General features: G+C 36.9%; 1 protein-coding gene across 1 annotated transcript; it reads left to right on the top strand.

The window, feature by feature from the left end:
• The first annotated feature begins 15,304 nt into the window (after positions 1-15,304).
• On the top strand, positions 15,305-17,869 carry LOC137406559 (noggin-2-like). Its single transcript, XM_068093157.1, has 2 exons — positions 15,305-15,586; positions 16,891-17,869. The coding sequence occupies exon 2, from the start codon at positions 16,897-16,899 to the stop codon at positions 17,692-17,694; it is 798 nt and encodes a 265-aa protein (XP_067949258.1). The 5' UTR covers positions 15,305-15,586; positions 16,891-16,896; the 3' UTR covers positions 17,695-17,869.
• Positions 17,870-18,002: the final 133 nt, after the last annotated feature.

Here is an 18,002-nt window from a genome sequence, read left to right as displayed (position 1 = left end):
TCTCACGTTATAAAAATCTGAACACAATAGTTTAAGATTCTGTTGATAATTGGGCAATTTAATGATAGCCGTTAACTGTCTTTGTTACAGATAAATTTTTTCCACCGAGTTACTCAACCATGAATTCAGCTCTTCCATTTTCTTGCTTAATTGCCTGTCAGTATCGCAAGCTTTTAATTGTGTTAATATCAGAGTAATTGTAAAAGAAATGTTTCTTTTGTAGATAATCTATTTGTGTGCTTACAATTTGAAAAAATTAGTAAAGTGCTGCCAGTTGTTCCTAGTTCGATCTACTTGTTGCCTATCCTGAGATGATGTAGGCTACAACTCATCATTGTACCAAATAAATAGGCTATGTTCCAGCAGATATGCCTGTCAACTATAATAAATGAAACACAAATAGGGGAGGACTGCAGGTGAACTAATAAACATTGTTTTGTTCACTTATTCACTAATTCTCAGTCATCGCTTGAATCTGATGTTTGAGTTTTTACTTTCTCTTTCATCCCTTGCTTGTACATGCCATGTATTAGGTGAAGGGATGTGTAAGATGTCGTATAATTGTGTCCATCTGCATGTAGATATAGCTGATAACAGAAAGCGTATGAAAATTTTCTACTTGGAAAAATATGAATAATCGATCTGTTCAAGTGCGTGTACTTTAAATTAAGTTGAAGATATTTTTTAAATGAATGCAGTCGAGCACAGGTAGAATAACCAGATAGGTTTTCAGAATGGCAGACAACAAAAGCATACGTGGAGCCAATGAAACTCAAGCAAAACAAGGAGAATTGAATAGCCATAATGGAAGCTGTTGGCCAACTATTTATAGTGACAAGCGCTGACAATAACAGCGCCAAACCAACACACTCTAGGTACCACAGTACTCACTCAGTGCTTCCTGTTCCCAGTGCACTCCCGTATTGATTGGAGTGTCTACAATGAAATAACTCCCACTTGGCAGACTGATTAGTAAGATTTGTCCCTCCGTATCAAAATATCCACGTATCTAACAAGTTTAAAAATAACATAAATAGCTTTAAGGTAATCAGGGTGGGGCTTGTACCCAAGACTACGTATCAGCGAATGGAAAAAGAGTCTGGGCAGGATGTAATTGAGGTTGAGCGTATGGACACCTATTATAACTACTGCTGACACCCTACGCAGGTAGCAGATGATGGCATGACTGCTATTGGTAGCACCTAATGACATGGGAAATGAATCATGAATGAGATCAGTAAAAAAATTTAATCACCGTTTTTAGTTGTTGGAAGTTTCCGAATCGGCCATAAAGAAACAGCGAAGGTGCTAGGTGTTGATCTTGCTGTTACTTAAAAATAGACTCGTAACTAGCTATATGTTTTATATCAATACTCATGAAATCTGAAGCTTTTGAGTGCTTCTCTTCCAAACAATAAAACTACCAGGTTTCTAGCCTGGATAAAGCAGAACTGCAGCGGTCAACTATATGACTTCGTAAAGCAATATATTAACTGGGAAGTTTGAAGACAAGAGCCTGTATAACAAGATTATTTGCAGCTAAATATACTTGAACTAACTGAACGAAATGGCAGCGCATCCACTCACAGTAGTTGGTCATCAACCAAATGGATATATCTGAGTCTTACTTTCTAAGTACTGTTTGTTTAATGCTTTCTCCAGTGTCTAACAAACATCGTATGGGAAAACAAAGTACATATAGAAAAAAGCCTGAAAGAACAAATCGCCATCCATAAGCCAGGATTTTTTTAATGTTTTGAAATTTGATAACGACTTGCCTTAACGCTTGAATGTATATATTCAGAGATTCATGAAAAGACTTCTATAAGCTTTTAAAGATTACGTGTTTATCTATGTACATTTGTATGTAAGTTATATCACTCAAACACAATGTTGAGTATATATTATTAATATAGTGTATATCTAAATTTTTGTAAATACAGTCAAACATGGATCACTCAAACTTCACGGGACCGAGCGAAAGTGTTCGAATTATCAGAGCGTTCAAGTTATCAGAGCAGTGTCACAAGTCCATGTATGTACTTATTTATTAGTAGATACATGTACATATACAAACTATAATATAAATCAAAAGCACAAATGGCTTGTTTCAAATTAAATGCTTCTAATGTAAAGTTTAAAACGTTTTTATCAAAAAGTATAAAGATTTTTCTATCACTTGGGATTGGTTTGTTGTTTGAGGTGATGTTATTGCCGGGACGTTTTTTTAGATTGACATTGGCAAAACTTGATCGTTGTTGAAATGCTCAAAAGAAAAGACATCTTTTTCTTTTGAGCGTTTTACCCACGATCAATTTTGCCGATTTTTCTTGAAGTTTATGCAAAGATTACCTTACTTTACCTGGGATTCGTTAAGAGCAACACTCCGAGACAGTTCAATTAGAAGTTTTACGAGGTTTTACGGTACATTGTATATCATTCACGCTTTTTGAATGGATACTTATTAAATGTACACACGTATTCTGTGTTTAGGTCAAACGATGAATAGTTTTTTTTAGCTAAGACAACGTATACCTTTAATTACAACAATTTTAAAGACGTTTTAAACATGCAACATACCGGCGTTGATTCAACACGGAATTAACGTCGGAAAACTATTCATCGTTTGACCTAAACACAGAATACATGTACGTACGTTCAATAAGTATCCATTCAAAAAGCGTGAGTGATAGAGTGATATACAATGTACCGTAGAACCTTGTAAAATCTCTAATTGAACTGCCTCGGAGTGTTGCTCTTAACGAATACCACTTTCCTTGCTTCCGAAGGGCGATAGCTAAGCGGATGTTTGGAATAAATCAAATTTCACCAAACCTTTAGAAAAGTCGTTGACAAAAATATTCTGCCGATAGTGGTAATAACGAGGCTTATGAATTACGAAAAGATGAGGTTTACCTCTATGGCTTGGAATAAAGTGATTTTCTAAAGCGATAACAACCGTTTCGGTAGCCGTTGGGCAAAAAACAGTTCGAGTTAACAGTGTTGAGTTCGAGTTATCTGTAGCAATTTATCATTACGTGGGAGCGGACCAAAGAAACCGTTCGAATTAACCACGTGTTCGAGCTATCCGTGGGCGAGTTATTCATGTTTGACTGTATTTATTAGTAGATATATGTACATATATAAACTGTAATATAAATCAAAAGCATAAATGGCTTGGTTCAAATTAAATGCATCTAATGTAAAGTTAAAAAAATATTTATCAAAAAGTATAGAGATTTTTCTATCACTTGAGATTGGTTTGTTGTTTGAGGTGATGTTATTGCCGGGACGTTTTTTATATTAAAATCGGTAAAACTTGATCGCCGTTGAAATGCTCACAAGAAAATACTTTTTTTCTCTGAGCGTTTTAACCAAGATCAATTTTGCCAATTTTTTAAGTTTATGCAAAGGTTACCTCACTTTTCCTTGCTTCCGAAGGGCCATCGCTAAGCGGATGTTTGGTAAAAATCAAATTTCACCAAACCTTTAGATGATGGTAATAATGACGCCTAGGAACTACTAAAAGTTGAGGTTTACCTCTATGGCTTGGAATAAAGTGATTTTCTAAAGCGATAACAACTGTTTCGGTAGCCGTTGGGCAAAAAACTGTTTGAGTTAACAGGGTTGAGGTCGAGTTATCTAAAGCAGTTTATCATTACGTGGGAACGGACCAAAGAAACCGTTCGAATTAACCATGTGTTCGCGCTATCCGAGGGCGAGTCATCCATGTTTGACTGTATATGGTCCAGTTCTTTGTAATCAACTTTTCAACAATAATACTGTAAAATAATGCTGTTTCCATACTTAAAAACTTGTAATAAGGGGTTCTTACAAGTAAAATAACTGCACATAAAATGCATATTGGATAAAAGGCATTTGTAAGGGTTTTATATTAAAATATTTAATAAGCATTGTTGTATGGAAATATACTGCTGCTTAAATTTATGAAGTCGGCATCAGTATCTCATACTGTTTGTGTTCACTATGAGCAGCATCCCTTGTCTTTGTATCAATTCATTTAGATTTGTCTCTTGCATTTTACAAAAAACTTGATTGATTATGCAAACATGATGCTGTCAGTCATACCGGCTAGCCATGGCAAGTGATTTTTGTTGTATCAGTTGGCAGCATTTTAGCATCCTGGATCGCATCTCAATGCCTACGTGCTGTTACTAGCAGAGGTTTTCACACAGCGAATGCAGGAAGAAGGATTTACTTGTTTGACCCGCAGCTAATACTCACATCTACGATATTGGAGAAGGTGGATCCAGTAAAATAGTTTGTGTTTATTTTCATCCATTTCATAACCTTTGGGAATTTATACAAATTTAAACCCTACACGTTCTCTATTGTAACCCGCATTTAGCTTTGGATAATTCAGAAATTGACACTGTTCAACTACTATGTTAGCAATTTTATGTATAGACTACCACATCTAGCAGTTCTGTAGTCTGTGTACACCCCTTCACGTGTTTGCTCTGGCAAAGAGCTCATAAAAATTGTCATTTAGGTACATTAATTCCAAAGGTTGGTCAATTTAGCTGCTGGTATATATCTACCGAAGAGCGCTTTGGCCTTACTCTGTAGCGAAGCACTTCAAACTCTTCCCAAACCTTTCTTTTAGAGCCTAGGCTATAGATGAAGCTAAATTTCCCATTCATCGAGTTTGTTGTCATGGCATCTAGTACGGGATATGAGGCAGCCGATATCGCTGACTTGTATAAACTAGTGGTGATGTTGCTGGAGACACGGATTCGTTTACAAAACACCGTGTGGATGCAGTTACACAAGAAAAATAATAGTGGGTTTTTGCTGTCTTGTTGTTAGACAAAGCCTATCGAATGAGATGCTTAGAAATAGCTGTATGGCTCAGCTTCTTTCTTGCACTTCACTTATTAATGTCATAAAAAAATGCTCCTTGCCAATATCTCGTTGGCTCATACATTCAATATTCTAATAGAGTTGTCTAATAGCTTAGAGATTGATTCAGCTCGAGTATTCAATGGTCGCTTATCACACATTTCACGTAATTTATCCAATAAATTCATTTCCGACTAATAAATGTTGTTGTTTTTTGTGGTATTTTCTTCTGGTAGAAGAATGGCTGTTGGTCAGAGTTTTGTGTGGAAATAGGCAGCATTGTTGTTTTATTTAGTTCAAAGTTATAAAATGCTCTGTTTACAGAGCAGTACAAGCGCCTCGCAATCTTTAGATAACTTGTCAATACTTGGCTTCCATGCATTCTCATTTGATTAAAATTAATTTGATATGTTACATTCTTTCCATATCATGATGGCTGTCTTATGGAGAGTTTTAAACATAATGGCTGGTATAACTTGTAGTTCTGGTGGACAAGTTAGTACCTATGCTGCCTATTGGATCACCTGATACAGTTAGTCAACAACAAATAAATTGTATGTATTGCATCATAAATTTTTAGTTCTGTATTGTTTTACAGCAGCTTTTTAGTGTTATGTGTAATTATCAAAAAGTTGCTTGCTGGAAAAAAATTTTAATTTGGAAAATCAGCAACCAATTTCACATCAGTACTAGCAGAGAACATGGCTATGCGTTCCCTTGATCAGAGTCTAAGCTGGCCGGAATGTTGCTAAGCTATGCATCACCTTAGCATGAACGAATGTGGTATCGATATACTTGCAACTTTTGTTTTGCAGATTAGAAATTCGTGTGTGGAGAATTATTTTGTTCAGCCAAGATCCCAGAGGCAGGCAGTTGGTGGTCGCTGCATTTGCCAGAGCACCTTGCAGATCTTGATGCAATTGCACTTGAGAACTCGATCTGCACTAATATCATCTTCAAGCAGTTGTTAAAATGGCATCGCTGACGTATTAGAGTAGCTCGTGAAGCGGCATCTCCTACGCTGATTCAGCTAGGAAATCAACATGTTCCCCAAAATGAAAAGGCATTACGAAGAGAAACGGTTGACAATAGAATGCATGCGAGCATTAAATGTGTCACGGAAGGCTGCTTATCTCACAGGCTCGCTTGTAAAAGGGTCACATCTATATTTGCTCAAACACTTTAAGGATTAAATTACTCTCGAGGGAGAAGGCATGAGAGGAGAGGAAGCGTGGATACCCCATGTTGAGCACGCTTATTCAGCGCTTGCAGAATGCCGGGTTATTGTTGTCTTTCTGCAGCCCAGGCATCAGCTTGTAGAAAGATGGCCCAAGAATGAAAGATCGCCTACAAATGGTTGAAACACCTTATCAGTTTTTTTTCTCCATAATTCCTTAGTGGCTATCCAAAAATAGGGTGCAAATGCATTTTCGTAAGTTGCATAAATAGCTCTTACCCCCTCAAAGTTAACACGTTGAATATATTTCATACACTTGAGATAGAAGGGGAATCCGCAGCAGTGCCTATATTGTGTTTAGGTACTTTTAACGGTTAGAACGATAGAATTCTTAATGCTAACACAGGAGATACAAAGGTACAATTGTATACAAAGGATACAACTGTACACTGAAATAAAAGAAGGAGATAGATATACAATCCAGTGTTTCCTGCAATAATAACAGCTCAGATCCTTAGCAATGATGGTCAAAGTGGCAATACTGGTGTCAACAGTGGTGTAAAGATGATTATAATTGTCACTTGTCACAGGTATCAAGAAGGGCTGCGTGATGTAAAGGGTCCGCTTACGTAACGGCTGGTTCACCGTATCTCTGCGTTGATTCCACAGTACATCAGTGATTGTCGATGATAACGATGTTCCCACTATCACAAACTGATCCGCGTTTGCATCAGTGACATGGTGTTCTCATTTTTCTTTTTAAATTTTTACTAAGGAACCTATTTGTTTTTGCATGACTGAAATCAAATACTAGTCCCGCAGCAATGGTCATAAACGGAAATAAATAAATCACGCTATCGGTGACCACAAATTATTATCGCCAAAATAGTTCACATTTGAAAAGCAGTCATCGATGCTCGGCGAAATATCGAGAAAGTTTGACAGCTGCAGACTTTCCCGACGTGCCCGCGTTGCTTCGTCGATGCCATCGGTTTACGGTTCACATAATCGATGATGAATGCCGAAAGGAAAACGCGGACCAATGGCGATATGGTGTGAACCATGCTTTATGTAAATAATCCGCTGAACCACTTTGGCGGCGAGAAGAGCCTTCGACCTTAGGTTGCTCTCCTTATCAATTTAACCATGCGGATTTTATAAAGGGGACCAATAGCCTTTCAGCGGATAAAATTAAACAAACAGTCGATAGTTATTCATAAGCTGGTCTTCACCATATATAAAGGAAGAATGAGAAAGAAAAGATATAAAAGCACAGCGCTGTCCTTGAATACCCTTTCGACTATTATATTTTGGGTTTTTGCGTTGTTAAACCCGAAGGAATATTTTATTTGAAAGAATTTTGTGTAAAACATCACCATTCTGATATTTTATTAGGCTATAAGAAGTGTTGATACCGATGCACCATAAGCTATAGGGCCTATATGTATATAAATACATACAATTTATATATACCGTAAATATATATAGTGTAATATATAGGAGTTATCAGAAGTTGTCACCCAATAAAATTGGAGCTATATCTGTTTGAAGCAAATTTGTAGTGATTGACTAACAGAGGAGCATTCTCTATATTCTATAATATATTATAATTCACTCTGCACATAGTGCAATGAGTGCTTTTTATTTATTATTCTTTACGAAACTAGTGTTTCTACTAGATATAAATATAATTCTTTTTTCCTTTCATTTTATATATAGCATTAGCCTGGCCTATACATACACGACACAGGCTTTAGAAGCTAAGCAATGTAATACACAGTAGAATCATAATGTGATCTTATGTAAGCCCCATATATCTTTTTGAACACACGAATTCCCTTTTTACAATCCTTCATTTAATGAAATGTCTATATAGGTGCAAGCTGATATTAAATGTTTACCATTCATATACATGTAATAGCATTCAAACTAACCAGCCAATAGAAACTTATTTTATGGGAAGACAAAGTATGCTAGCAGTCATGCAATCAACTGATGCATTTGAATGTCTCTAGTACTTTGATGAGTGTTGTGTGAGAACCTGCCCGATATCATTAGTACTAATTTCAATGACTATTTTAATTGCTGATTAGTATTATTGAGGTAGCCAAGGTCAACAAGATTTTTATAGGATTGCAATTTTTCTATTTGTTGCATATGAATATAAGGTGAACTGTCTTAAAAAAGCCTGAAATCTAAATGGCAGTGATGGCAAGAAAACTCTAGTGGCACCTAGGCGCTGAAATATTGGTGATCGATGGAAAAGTTACTCAAAGCAGATATGGTTTTCCTTCATAACCTGGCTTCATGAAGTTGCATTGATTTCCCCATCTAATCTTAATGGAAAGCACTGCAGATCTTACTTGCTCAAATCTTTGTAAGTTTTGTAAATTTTTAAGCTGAGAAACATGTCTACCGCCTGTGACACTTTCTCCTGAATATTTCTACCACCTGTGAGACTTCCTCCTGAACATACCTCAACCTGCAACACTTTTTCTACATATAGCATGGAATTATAGCAGGTAATAGAGCGTTTACTCAAATATGTGACAAGCTTTGAAACTGTCCCCAGAATCTGCTGAGAGAGTTTTTGTACATTTTGTGATTTATAATCAATCTTTTTTACCTGCTACACAACGTGACGCTATATGATGAGGGAAGTTCAATCTATATAAATCTCAATGTGTGTCTTTCATTTTTTGTCATCGTCATGTCCAATTATAGTGTTCAAAATTTAGCTTTGAAAAATTTGCATGGCACTGGAATCAAACTCAGAAACCTGGTTTGTTTGGGACACAAAACTCATGTTCAATCCACCACACCACACAGTAATGTCACCACTGAATGGCATAGCATTCATACTTGTTACACATCTCAATCAGAGTTCGCTTGGTTTCACATCTGTGCATCCGAATGCACCCGGTTCGATTGCTGAGAGATACAATCCTTTTTCCCAATTTTTTACCGGCTGTATAGTCTCAGACGGGTTTTTGTAGGAGCTGGATCCGATATAAAAAAGGGTGTTTTTAAAACGTATGCATGAGCCGACTTGCATACTGGATAGCTTGCTCGCCACGATCATTGAATACGAATAAAGCTTCGTCTCCTTTGTTTATTGATAATGTTTGCGTTCTTTTAAGTAAAACTAATTTTTTATAGCTAACAATCTTTAATCAATTTTATTTAAAACATTGTCATTTTTGTGAATATTACATATTTTAAATTTAACATAGAGAGAGTACACTAACACTTCCTTTCCTCAAATGCCAAATATGGAGCTCACCACAAAAGTTCAACATTTTTTTGCTTTTTTTAATTTTTTTTTCATCATGTTTGGTTTTGTGTATTATCTTACACATTTTCCCCTTAAAATTCCACAAATTTGTGATTTAACCAATCACATTTTAGAACTAACATAGCTATTTTGCTATTTTATTGTATTATAATAGTGTAAGGGTTCAATTATCAGTTACTCCTCACTCTCTTAGATTTTTAAAATTATATAAATTATACATTTATAAAGTTCAATTTATTAGGTTTTTTCTAACTTACTCAAATTAGCCAATGGCAACTACATGGCCTGCCACTGTTTATAGGCTGTTTATAGGCTTTATATTCAACTAGTATTTTATACTTTCTTCTGCAAATGGAAGACCTGTTGCGCTGTAATGTTTATGCAACATTGCCTGTGACACTTTCTTTGGCCTGTGACACTTCTTAGATTGATGTCAAAGATGTCCAAGCAATGAAGATTGTTTCTTCAATGAATGGAAATAAACAAAAACAACAACAACATAACACTGAAAGTTTCTGAAAAAGGTTTCTGATGAGGCGTATTCTTGGAACCCTGAACCCCATAAAGGGTCATTCAACACACGTAATGGTTTACAGTCTTACCATCTGCTATTAGCGATATTCAAATTACATTCAAGGCCACAAGTTTTAACGGCTCCCATGTCTATTTATAGGATTAATTATAATAAAATTTCACTTAATACAGTTTTAATTAAACACTAAAAATGCAAAAACAAATTAGTGCTAAGAGGTTAAATGTAATTAATTCAAATATTTTATTGAAAATTTATAGCGATAAATAACTAGATTCGTCAGAGATGGTGTAATAGTCTTATTCAGTTAGCCATGACTTAGCTCGAGAACTAAATATGTTTGCCGTGAATAAGTAGTCTCTATGTTAAGAGCTTTACGCTGAGTATGATCTTGTGTGGCTCCATAAAATGCACTAGCAAACATTTCTCCAAATGCTATCAAGCTCTACTCTGAATATTTCCAAAGCATTTTAATTTTTAATACTATGAAAAGTTTGCATGTGAGATACAGAGTGAGAGGACTTTCAGGGTATTTCACATCATGTTTACAATCAGGTATCAGCTATTTAAACACTGAAAGGATGGCTAGAATTGGGTGTTTGAGAGTACTACGTACACTATGTATACTATTACTACATACACTACATATACTATATATAGTACTACATACTACATACACTACATATACTATATATAGTACTACATACTACATACACTACATATACAATAATATTGTCTATATACACTATAAAGACTATATACACTATAGACCCTATATACACTATAGACCCTATTTACACTATAGACCCTATATACGCTACATACACTATATACACTACATACACTGTATACACTACATACACTATATACACTATGTACACTATATACACTATATACACTAAGTACACTATATACACTATATAGTGTATATAGACTATATACACTATATAGTGTATATACACTATGTACCTTGTATACGCTATATAGGCTACACTATATATACTATATACACTATATACACCATATACACCATATACACTATATACACTGTATACACTGTATACACTTTACACAGTATATACACTACACACACTATATACACTATATAATCTATATATACTATATACACTATCTACACCGCCGTATACACCGTATACACTATATACGCCGTATACATTATATACACTGTATACACTGTATACACTAAATACATTATACACACTATATCCATTACACACACTATATACAGGTGCGCTGGTGCAGGTCCTCATATGCCTTGCGCATGTATTCAATGGCATTGCACACGGTCAAGTGCAGTTGTATTGCTTGGTGCAATGCTCTCATATCATCGGTCACTTGCTGTATTGTTGGTGTACTGCTGGTATATCATTAGTTGCTTGGTGTATTGTTGGTGTACTGCTTGTATATTATTGGTTGTTTGTTGTATTTTTGGAGTACTGCTTGTATATCTTTGGTTGCTTGGTGTATTGTTGGTATACTGCTTGTATATCTTTGGTTTCTTGGTGTATTAATAGTGTACTGCTCGTATATCATTGGTTGCTTGATGTATCGTTGGTGTACCGCTTGTATATTATTTGTTGCTTGATGCATTGTTGGTGTACTGCTTGTATATCATTGGTTGCTTGGTGTATCGATTGGTGTGTTGCTTGCATATTATTGGTTACTCCTGTTAATACAGAAAAACCTTTTGAAATTTGGCAATTTTCTAGAAACAGTAAGCTTTAATAATTTTTAAATTTAATAATAACAAAGTCGTAGAAAGTGGAGTTGAAAGAGTTAGCTTCTTTGACTGATACACAACCAGCTCATATATTATTATTAAAAAAATTATCACAACCTTAAAGGTTGGTTGTGAGCCCAACCTTCAATGGTGGTTGTAAGTGAGCCCAGGGCCTATCTATGAGCCAATGGTGTCTACTGTTTTCTTCTACCGTAGATTCTTTTTCAAAATCTGTTCTGTCTCTGGACTTATCAATATATTATTATTATTATTATTATTGGTTGTTAGCACAGCATTATGTTGAGCTGGCGTTGGTATCCGTGAAACTCAGGTCAGAACAACTAACCTGGGAAATCCAAAATCTTCTTGAGTATTCTAGCCGATCCCAGCAGTGCAGCAAATTATTGTTGTCATTATTATTATTGAATAACAGTGATGTTATACTAAAGCACTGCATGAAAAGCATCAACAACATTTATCACTATGCATAGCCACCTTAGGTAATCCTTTTAATTTCAGTATCAGCCTGCTGCAGATAGCCAAGCATTAAGATGACTCTGGTATCATTTGGTATCACATCTTACCTCTCAGTCCTGAGCAGCATCGCTGACCAACAGTCTGCCGCGATGACTGTGAAAAAAACAATGGTCAGCCACTATTTACTAAATTACATTATTTCACCTTGACCTTTCATCACTTTGCTGTAATGACTTTTCATTAAACATTACTCCCATAGTTTCATTGTTTTGCGAGTAGAATCTTTTACAAGTAGATGATCAAATTAGATGGGGTGGTTTTAGAGGAAGAGCTTCCGCTGTCCGGTCAAGCTGGGTTCTATGTCATTGTCTGATTCACTTCAAAAGCTTGTGATCAGCGTGAGATTTTTTAATAGACCACCGCCTGGAGAGATGATGATACAAATGGGCCTGGAGAAAAAATCAAAACTGTGCATCTGGAAATGAGGGTCACCTACCATGTTCAGTCGGATAGCCTCAAGCTTTAGTTTCCTTTTAGGTTTTCTATCCGCGTCCAGAATAGTCAAGCTTGTCTCTTCTTTCAGCTAAATTATTTATAATATAATTGACAAACATGAAGTCTTTTCCTCTTTTCATTTATGGTCATAAATTAATTAACTGCAGAACTGGGTGAGGCAGATCTGAGTCATGTACGGACCACGGTGGTACCCTGAGTAAACCTAGAATTTCCAAAACAAATCAAGTAGACCTACAAACACGAAACGCTGCAATCTGCACTTGAAAGCACCCGTGCGCACCCAGATCCATAACAGATGGACCATACAGCAGTTTCAGAAATGGACCAGGGTAGCCTTGCAGCGGAGTCTCTGATGGCGGAGTAAACCCAGGTAAACGCTGGGTAGATCAGGAAATACAATTGCAGACTTATATGTAAATTAAGAGCGAAGCGACCGAGGCAAGGACTTTATTTCTGTACAGGAGGTCTCATGCGCAGAGCATAAAGAACCCCATTAGAGTGTAATTAGCACCTCTCACAAGAGCTCATCCTCGCTGGGAAAGTCGTCTCCATTTACTGACAGGTTCTGCTCTTTCGTCATACGATTTGCATACAATAGCAATTTGCAACAAACAAAGAGCTTACCACAGTTTTAGAAAAATCGTACAAATTGCATAATTTGATTTTAAACATATTTGCGCTCAATGCATTTTATTAATGTTAACAGCTCCTTTATGTTACAATACTGTCAACGTTGTCTTCAAAAGAGTGCTAATTCTGTTTTTTCTTTTCTTAACATTGTTCTGCTAATAAAACTTCATTCCTTGGTCATACTCTGAGACTGACAGCCGGCCGAGCGTATGCAGCACGTGTCAGGTCTCCCTAACCTCCACTATTTCACATGCCACTCCCTCGTCATTCAATAGAAGCTTCGCCACAATTTATACATAAATAAACGAGCAGACAATGCGAGCCTATTTGAAGGGCCTTCGATCCCCGACAAGCCCGGAATTTGCAAGTAACAACTCTGCTTTGATGATTTGTGAAAGTCGACAGACACTGTGCTGTTCACCCGCTTTGTTATTCTGCCTCAAACTTGAGCTCCTATATTTTCACCTTTGATTCTCTATTGCTGGCTTTATGTTATCTTCATTGAGCATTGATATTGATTATGTTTTGAAAATTCATCCCTCATCGTAATCCACACAGCCGCTGAGATGGAATAACTCCAAAGCAACTGATTGCTGGAGATACAGCAGAAAGTTGAGAGCAAGCGTAGCTTGAAGACCCCGAAGGCTCGCTCTTTGGTAGATACTAGATAGATTAGGGAGAAGAAAGTGAAATATTTGCAAGACTGGACAGACCTGGGTAACAATACAAATGTCGTCGCTTTGTCGCTGAGGAATTTTTAATCTAGGATACACAATACAAGACGTGACTTGAATGACAGTATCAAATGTGTTTTTGTTCCATTTTAAAAGCTAGCATCGCCACACGTCAGTCGTCATGAATCACAAAACACGAGCAGCTCGCTGTTAGCGTGGAAGTGTGCTGTATGGATATATGTAAGCAGTCTCAAAGGTAATGACTGTCTATTGCTGTGAATGGGCATCAGTCAAAGCACACAATCTAACACACTAATAAAGGTCCGTGCAAACAACATTCCTTATTCAGTTGATACATCACATACAAAAGCGACAGTTTAACAATATATACCGCAAACAAAGTAACTATTATTCTTAAAAACCTAGTCAGAAAAATATGTAGATGTCTTGTCCGAGTGAGTCTGATGACTACGAAAAAATATTCGACAGGCAGCAACCATAGCTTATGATGGTAGTAAATGGTTACAGCTGGAGGCATCGTCGAAACAAGAAGTGACAGGAAGTGAAAGCATGAGCCTGAGTAGCATTATTTTCACGCATCGTGACAGCTTTTACTAAGCTGTACTAATGAACAGAACGTTATAACAAACAAATAAAATGAGAGATGAGGTAAATGTATGCGCACACGTACGAGGCGTGCATCGCTGTTAACAGGTGAATAATTCTAGTATTACATTAGTGTTATTTTCATGCCTATCGATTGTGTATGGCTCTAATGCACTCTCTATTTAACTCCGCTTCATTAGGTCTATTAGCTTCTTCAATTATCCCAGATTTGTTCTCCTTTTAAATAATATAGAAGAATTTTGTTTAAACAATCGGCAGCTAGTTGAGAAGCTCTCAAGAGATTCAATTATTCTAATATGTTAAATATTGTTAACACAACTATTTTGTTAAATTCAAGCTTTTGCCATTTTGTTGTCTATATCAATTCATTGTAGGGCAACTGTGTTTTGGCACCTTTTTGTTGAGTGTCATGTTTCGTGCCTAGGCGCAATAATCTTATAAACACTCTATGATTAATTAAGGCCATTCAGTGGGTTTGAAAGAGTTACTCCAAAGCTGATCTATATTGTCTTTAATTGAACTAGTCTTTCTATATAGCAGCCATCGGCAGGCACCAGCCAAGGGTGTCACTGTCCCGGTTAGATGACATCCATTTGTTCTCCATACCTCAGCCACCTAATGACATGCGCGGCTTTTCACATTATTCCTTCAGCTCGTTAGCCACTGGATGGTCAATGTAATCAGCCAATCGCTAAGCTTGCTGTCTTCATTGCGCGCATCGTATTGGAGCGAGCCACCAGTTTATCTGACGCTTGCAGAAAGAAGCCTCGTGTTTACGTATTGCTACTGCAGCTTTATAAGATTCTGTAGCAGTGAGAGGATTGGAAGTGTACAGACAGCAACAAGCTAGTGAACATTATTAAACAGCCTACCGTCACCAGTTGAGATTTCTTAGAGAAGCAGCTACAAAGTTGGGTATAACTACGAAGCAAATATACTCAAAAAGCGTTTACTAAAAAGCAATTATAGGATATAATCAGAGAAAGTATTTCTTACAGAGATGAAGATTTCAACTTAAAGTTGACATACAGCTGTACTTCGCAGAATACCTCAGGTAAGTCTTTTTTTGAAAAGAACATTAAAATAATTTGATTTACATAAGTTAAGCATCAACCATAGTGACATATCTGATAGCAAGAAAAATAAAAGTTGTAATATAAATCTAATTGCTAAATGACCTGTCGAGGGAGAGTCTAAAGACAAGACTCTACTTTGTCAACATTTTTTGCTAATAGCCTGAAAGAATTTGCTAAACTTATTACTCTCCTATGATTTTAACGAGCCAACTTAACACCTGCGGCTCACCACAGACGGCTCTCTTCAAAAATAGAGGCTTGAAAGCATTTCCAGACATTCATTTTTATTTCTGCCAAACCGTCAGCTTGTCAATGAAAGAGATCACCAAACCATGCTTAGAAGTTTGGTGAAATAGAATTAATGGTGTAAGTCTTTAGATGAAAGACCTCATCAAAACTCGGTGTTGTTTATGGACCTACCACTAAATACATCAGTATGCAAGGATAGATAACACTGGGGAGTATTTCATAGCTAATAATGTTCCAGTTTTCGCCTGTCTGCGTGGTTCTTTTGATTTGATATGCTAAATTGGGATATAGCCTAGATTAGATTCGTATTTGAAAGTTACCTTCTGTCTAGTTATTGCCTGATATTTTTAAGAATTGCGATTGATCCAGATCTAAATATATAACTGTAAAATATGAAGGCCCCTCTCGTCGCCATGTAGAATTCAAGTGCGAGTCCGACGCCAATGCGGTCGGAGAAAAAGCATTACAACCAATATTTTTGCGTACTTGAGTTTATTTGCTGTGTGATAAATTTCACAGCATGGTAATGTAATGTCAATAGCATAGCCCACCTATCAGTGGCCAGCGCACGCTCTCGCCCTCGCCTAATTGTTTCCATTCAAGTGTGCGCAACTCTCGGCTATATTTAGCTTTATGTCCTATAGTGCTGTTATTTTGTGTCGGCGCATGACATAGCTTCTTGTCATGCCACGTTGTTGCGGATAAGAGTGAATAAAGAGCGATTGTCAAGGTTGCATGTAGTAGTCGAGGGCCAGGGAAGTGCTTTGCCGTATCATAACAATGCCAATCTGTTTATCTACAAATTGGCTTGTGAATGCACCCTGATAGACTACAAGGCCTCCCTGTCAGCCAATCCTGTTGCACTCTTCATCAGATGTGCCTTCGTTTACCTGCCAGGAGTTGTCTGCCATGCTTAGGAGTTATCTCGTTTGCTAGTTTTTCGAAATAAGCCTTTTACTGATTTTTGTTTTCCTTTTTCTATAAATCTAACAAATGGATGTTGGCTGACATGTCTTTAATTTGTTGTTTGCAGGCAGTCATGAATCTAAAGACAACAGAATTCCGTCTAGTCTCCGGGCTGTTCGCAGTCGCATATCTTCTCGCCTTACTACCTCTACACACCTACTCAGCTAGTATTAACAGTAATGGTAAAAGTGAGCCCACTCGTAATACTCGCCGGCATAGCAAAGGATCTCGCAAAGAGACCGTATATGAGAGTCTGCCATTGCAGCCCTCAATGGTTATGGTTCCATTAGACCTTCAGGAAAGTGTCAACCCTGATCTTGACCCAGATGTTGAAAACCTTGATAACTTTCACCTACTGGACATTATGGGTGAAGACTATGACAGTAAATACATGTCACTGCGGAAACCCAGTGAAATGGACAGCAACCCGGATGGCAAGTTACTCTATCAGTTTACAAAAGATCAATTGCCTCGCGGAGACATGCCAGCAGAGATAGAAGCTCTTTCTGGAAAAACCATAGAGCTATCGGAAGGTGGGCCCGAGTTGAAAATTAAATTCAGTCGTAAAGCAAGACGTAAAATTCAGAAGTTCTTCTGGTCGTACAGCTATTGCCCCGTGAGATATAGATGGAAAGAGCTGTCGATCAGGTTTTGGCCTCGTTGGATTAAGGAGGGTGAATGCGAGAACAAACGATCATGCAGTATTCCTGCTGGTATGAAATGTCAACCAAGCAAAATACAAAATATTTCCATCCTTCGTTACTACTGTCCGTTTTCAGGAACATGCGAGTGGATTAAGATACAATATCCAATATTAGCGCAATGCAGTTGTGGTTGCCAACAGTATAGCGACTCCGACTACTACACTTAGCGATTGAATCAATAATACATTTTTATATTTATATTTTTTCAGATTTGAAGCATCTTTTTAAGATTTGCAAAAATACTGTGCATGGAAAGACAATGTACAGACAGCGCACTCATTTGTATTGTTTGTCAAAGTGAGGCTTTAATTTATTGATTTATTTGTGTAATAAAATACTTGTACAGAATCAAACACTATAAATTACTGGCAACTGTGGGTGTTGACAAGACAAAAAATGTCATGTTATGCGCATGTCAAACTAAATAACCAAAACCTCAAAATCGCTGAGTAACTACAAATAAATTTGGTAAATG

Source organism: Watersipora subatra, chromosome 1, assembly GCF_963576615.1.
Source record: "Watersipora subatra chromosome 1, tzWatSuba1.1, whole genome shotgun sequence".
NCBI classification, from domain to species: Eukaryota; Metazoa; Bryozoa; class Gymnolaemata; order Cheilostomatida; family Watersiporidae; genus Watersipora; species Watersipora subatra.
Note: the sequence above shows the minus strand (reverse complement) of the source record. Positions and strands in the feature narration are given on the sequence as shown.

Coding starts and splice junctions, on each gene's coding strand:
- LOC137406559 (XM_068093157.1), top strand. CDS start 16,897: ATGAATCTAAAGACAACAGAATTCCGTCTAGTCTCCGGGCTGTTCGCA.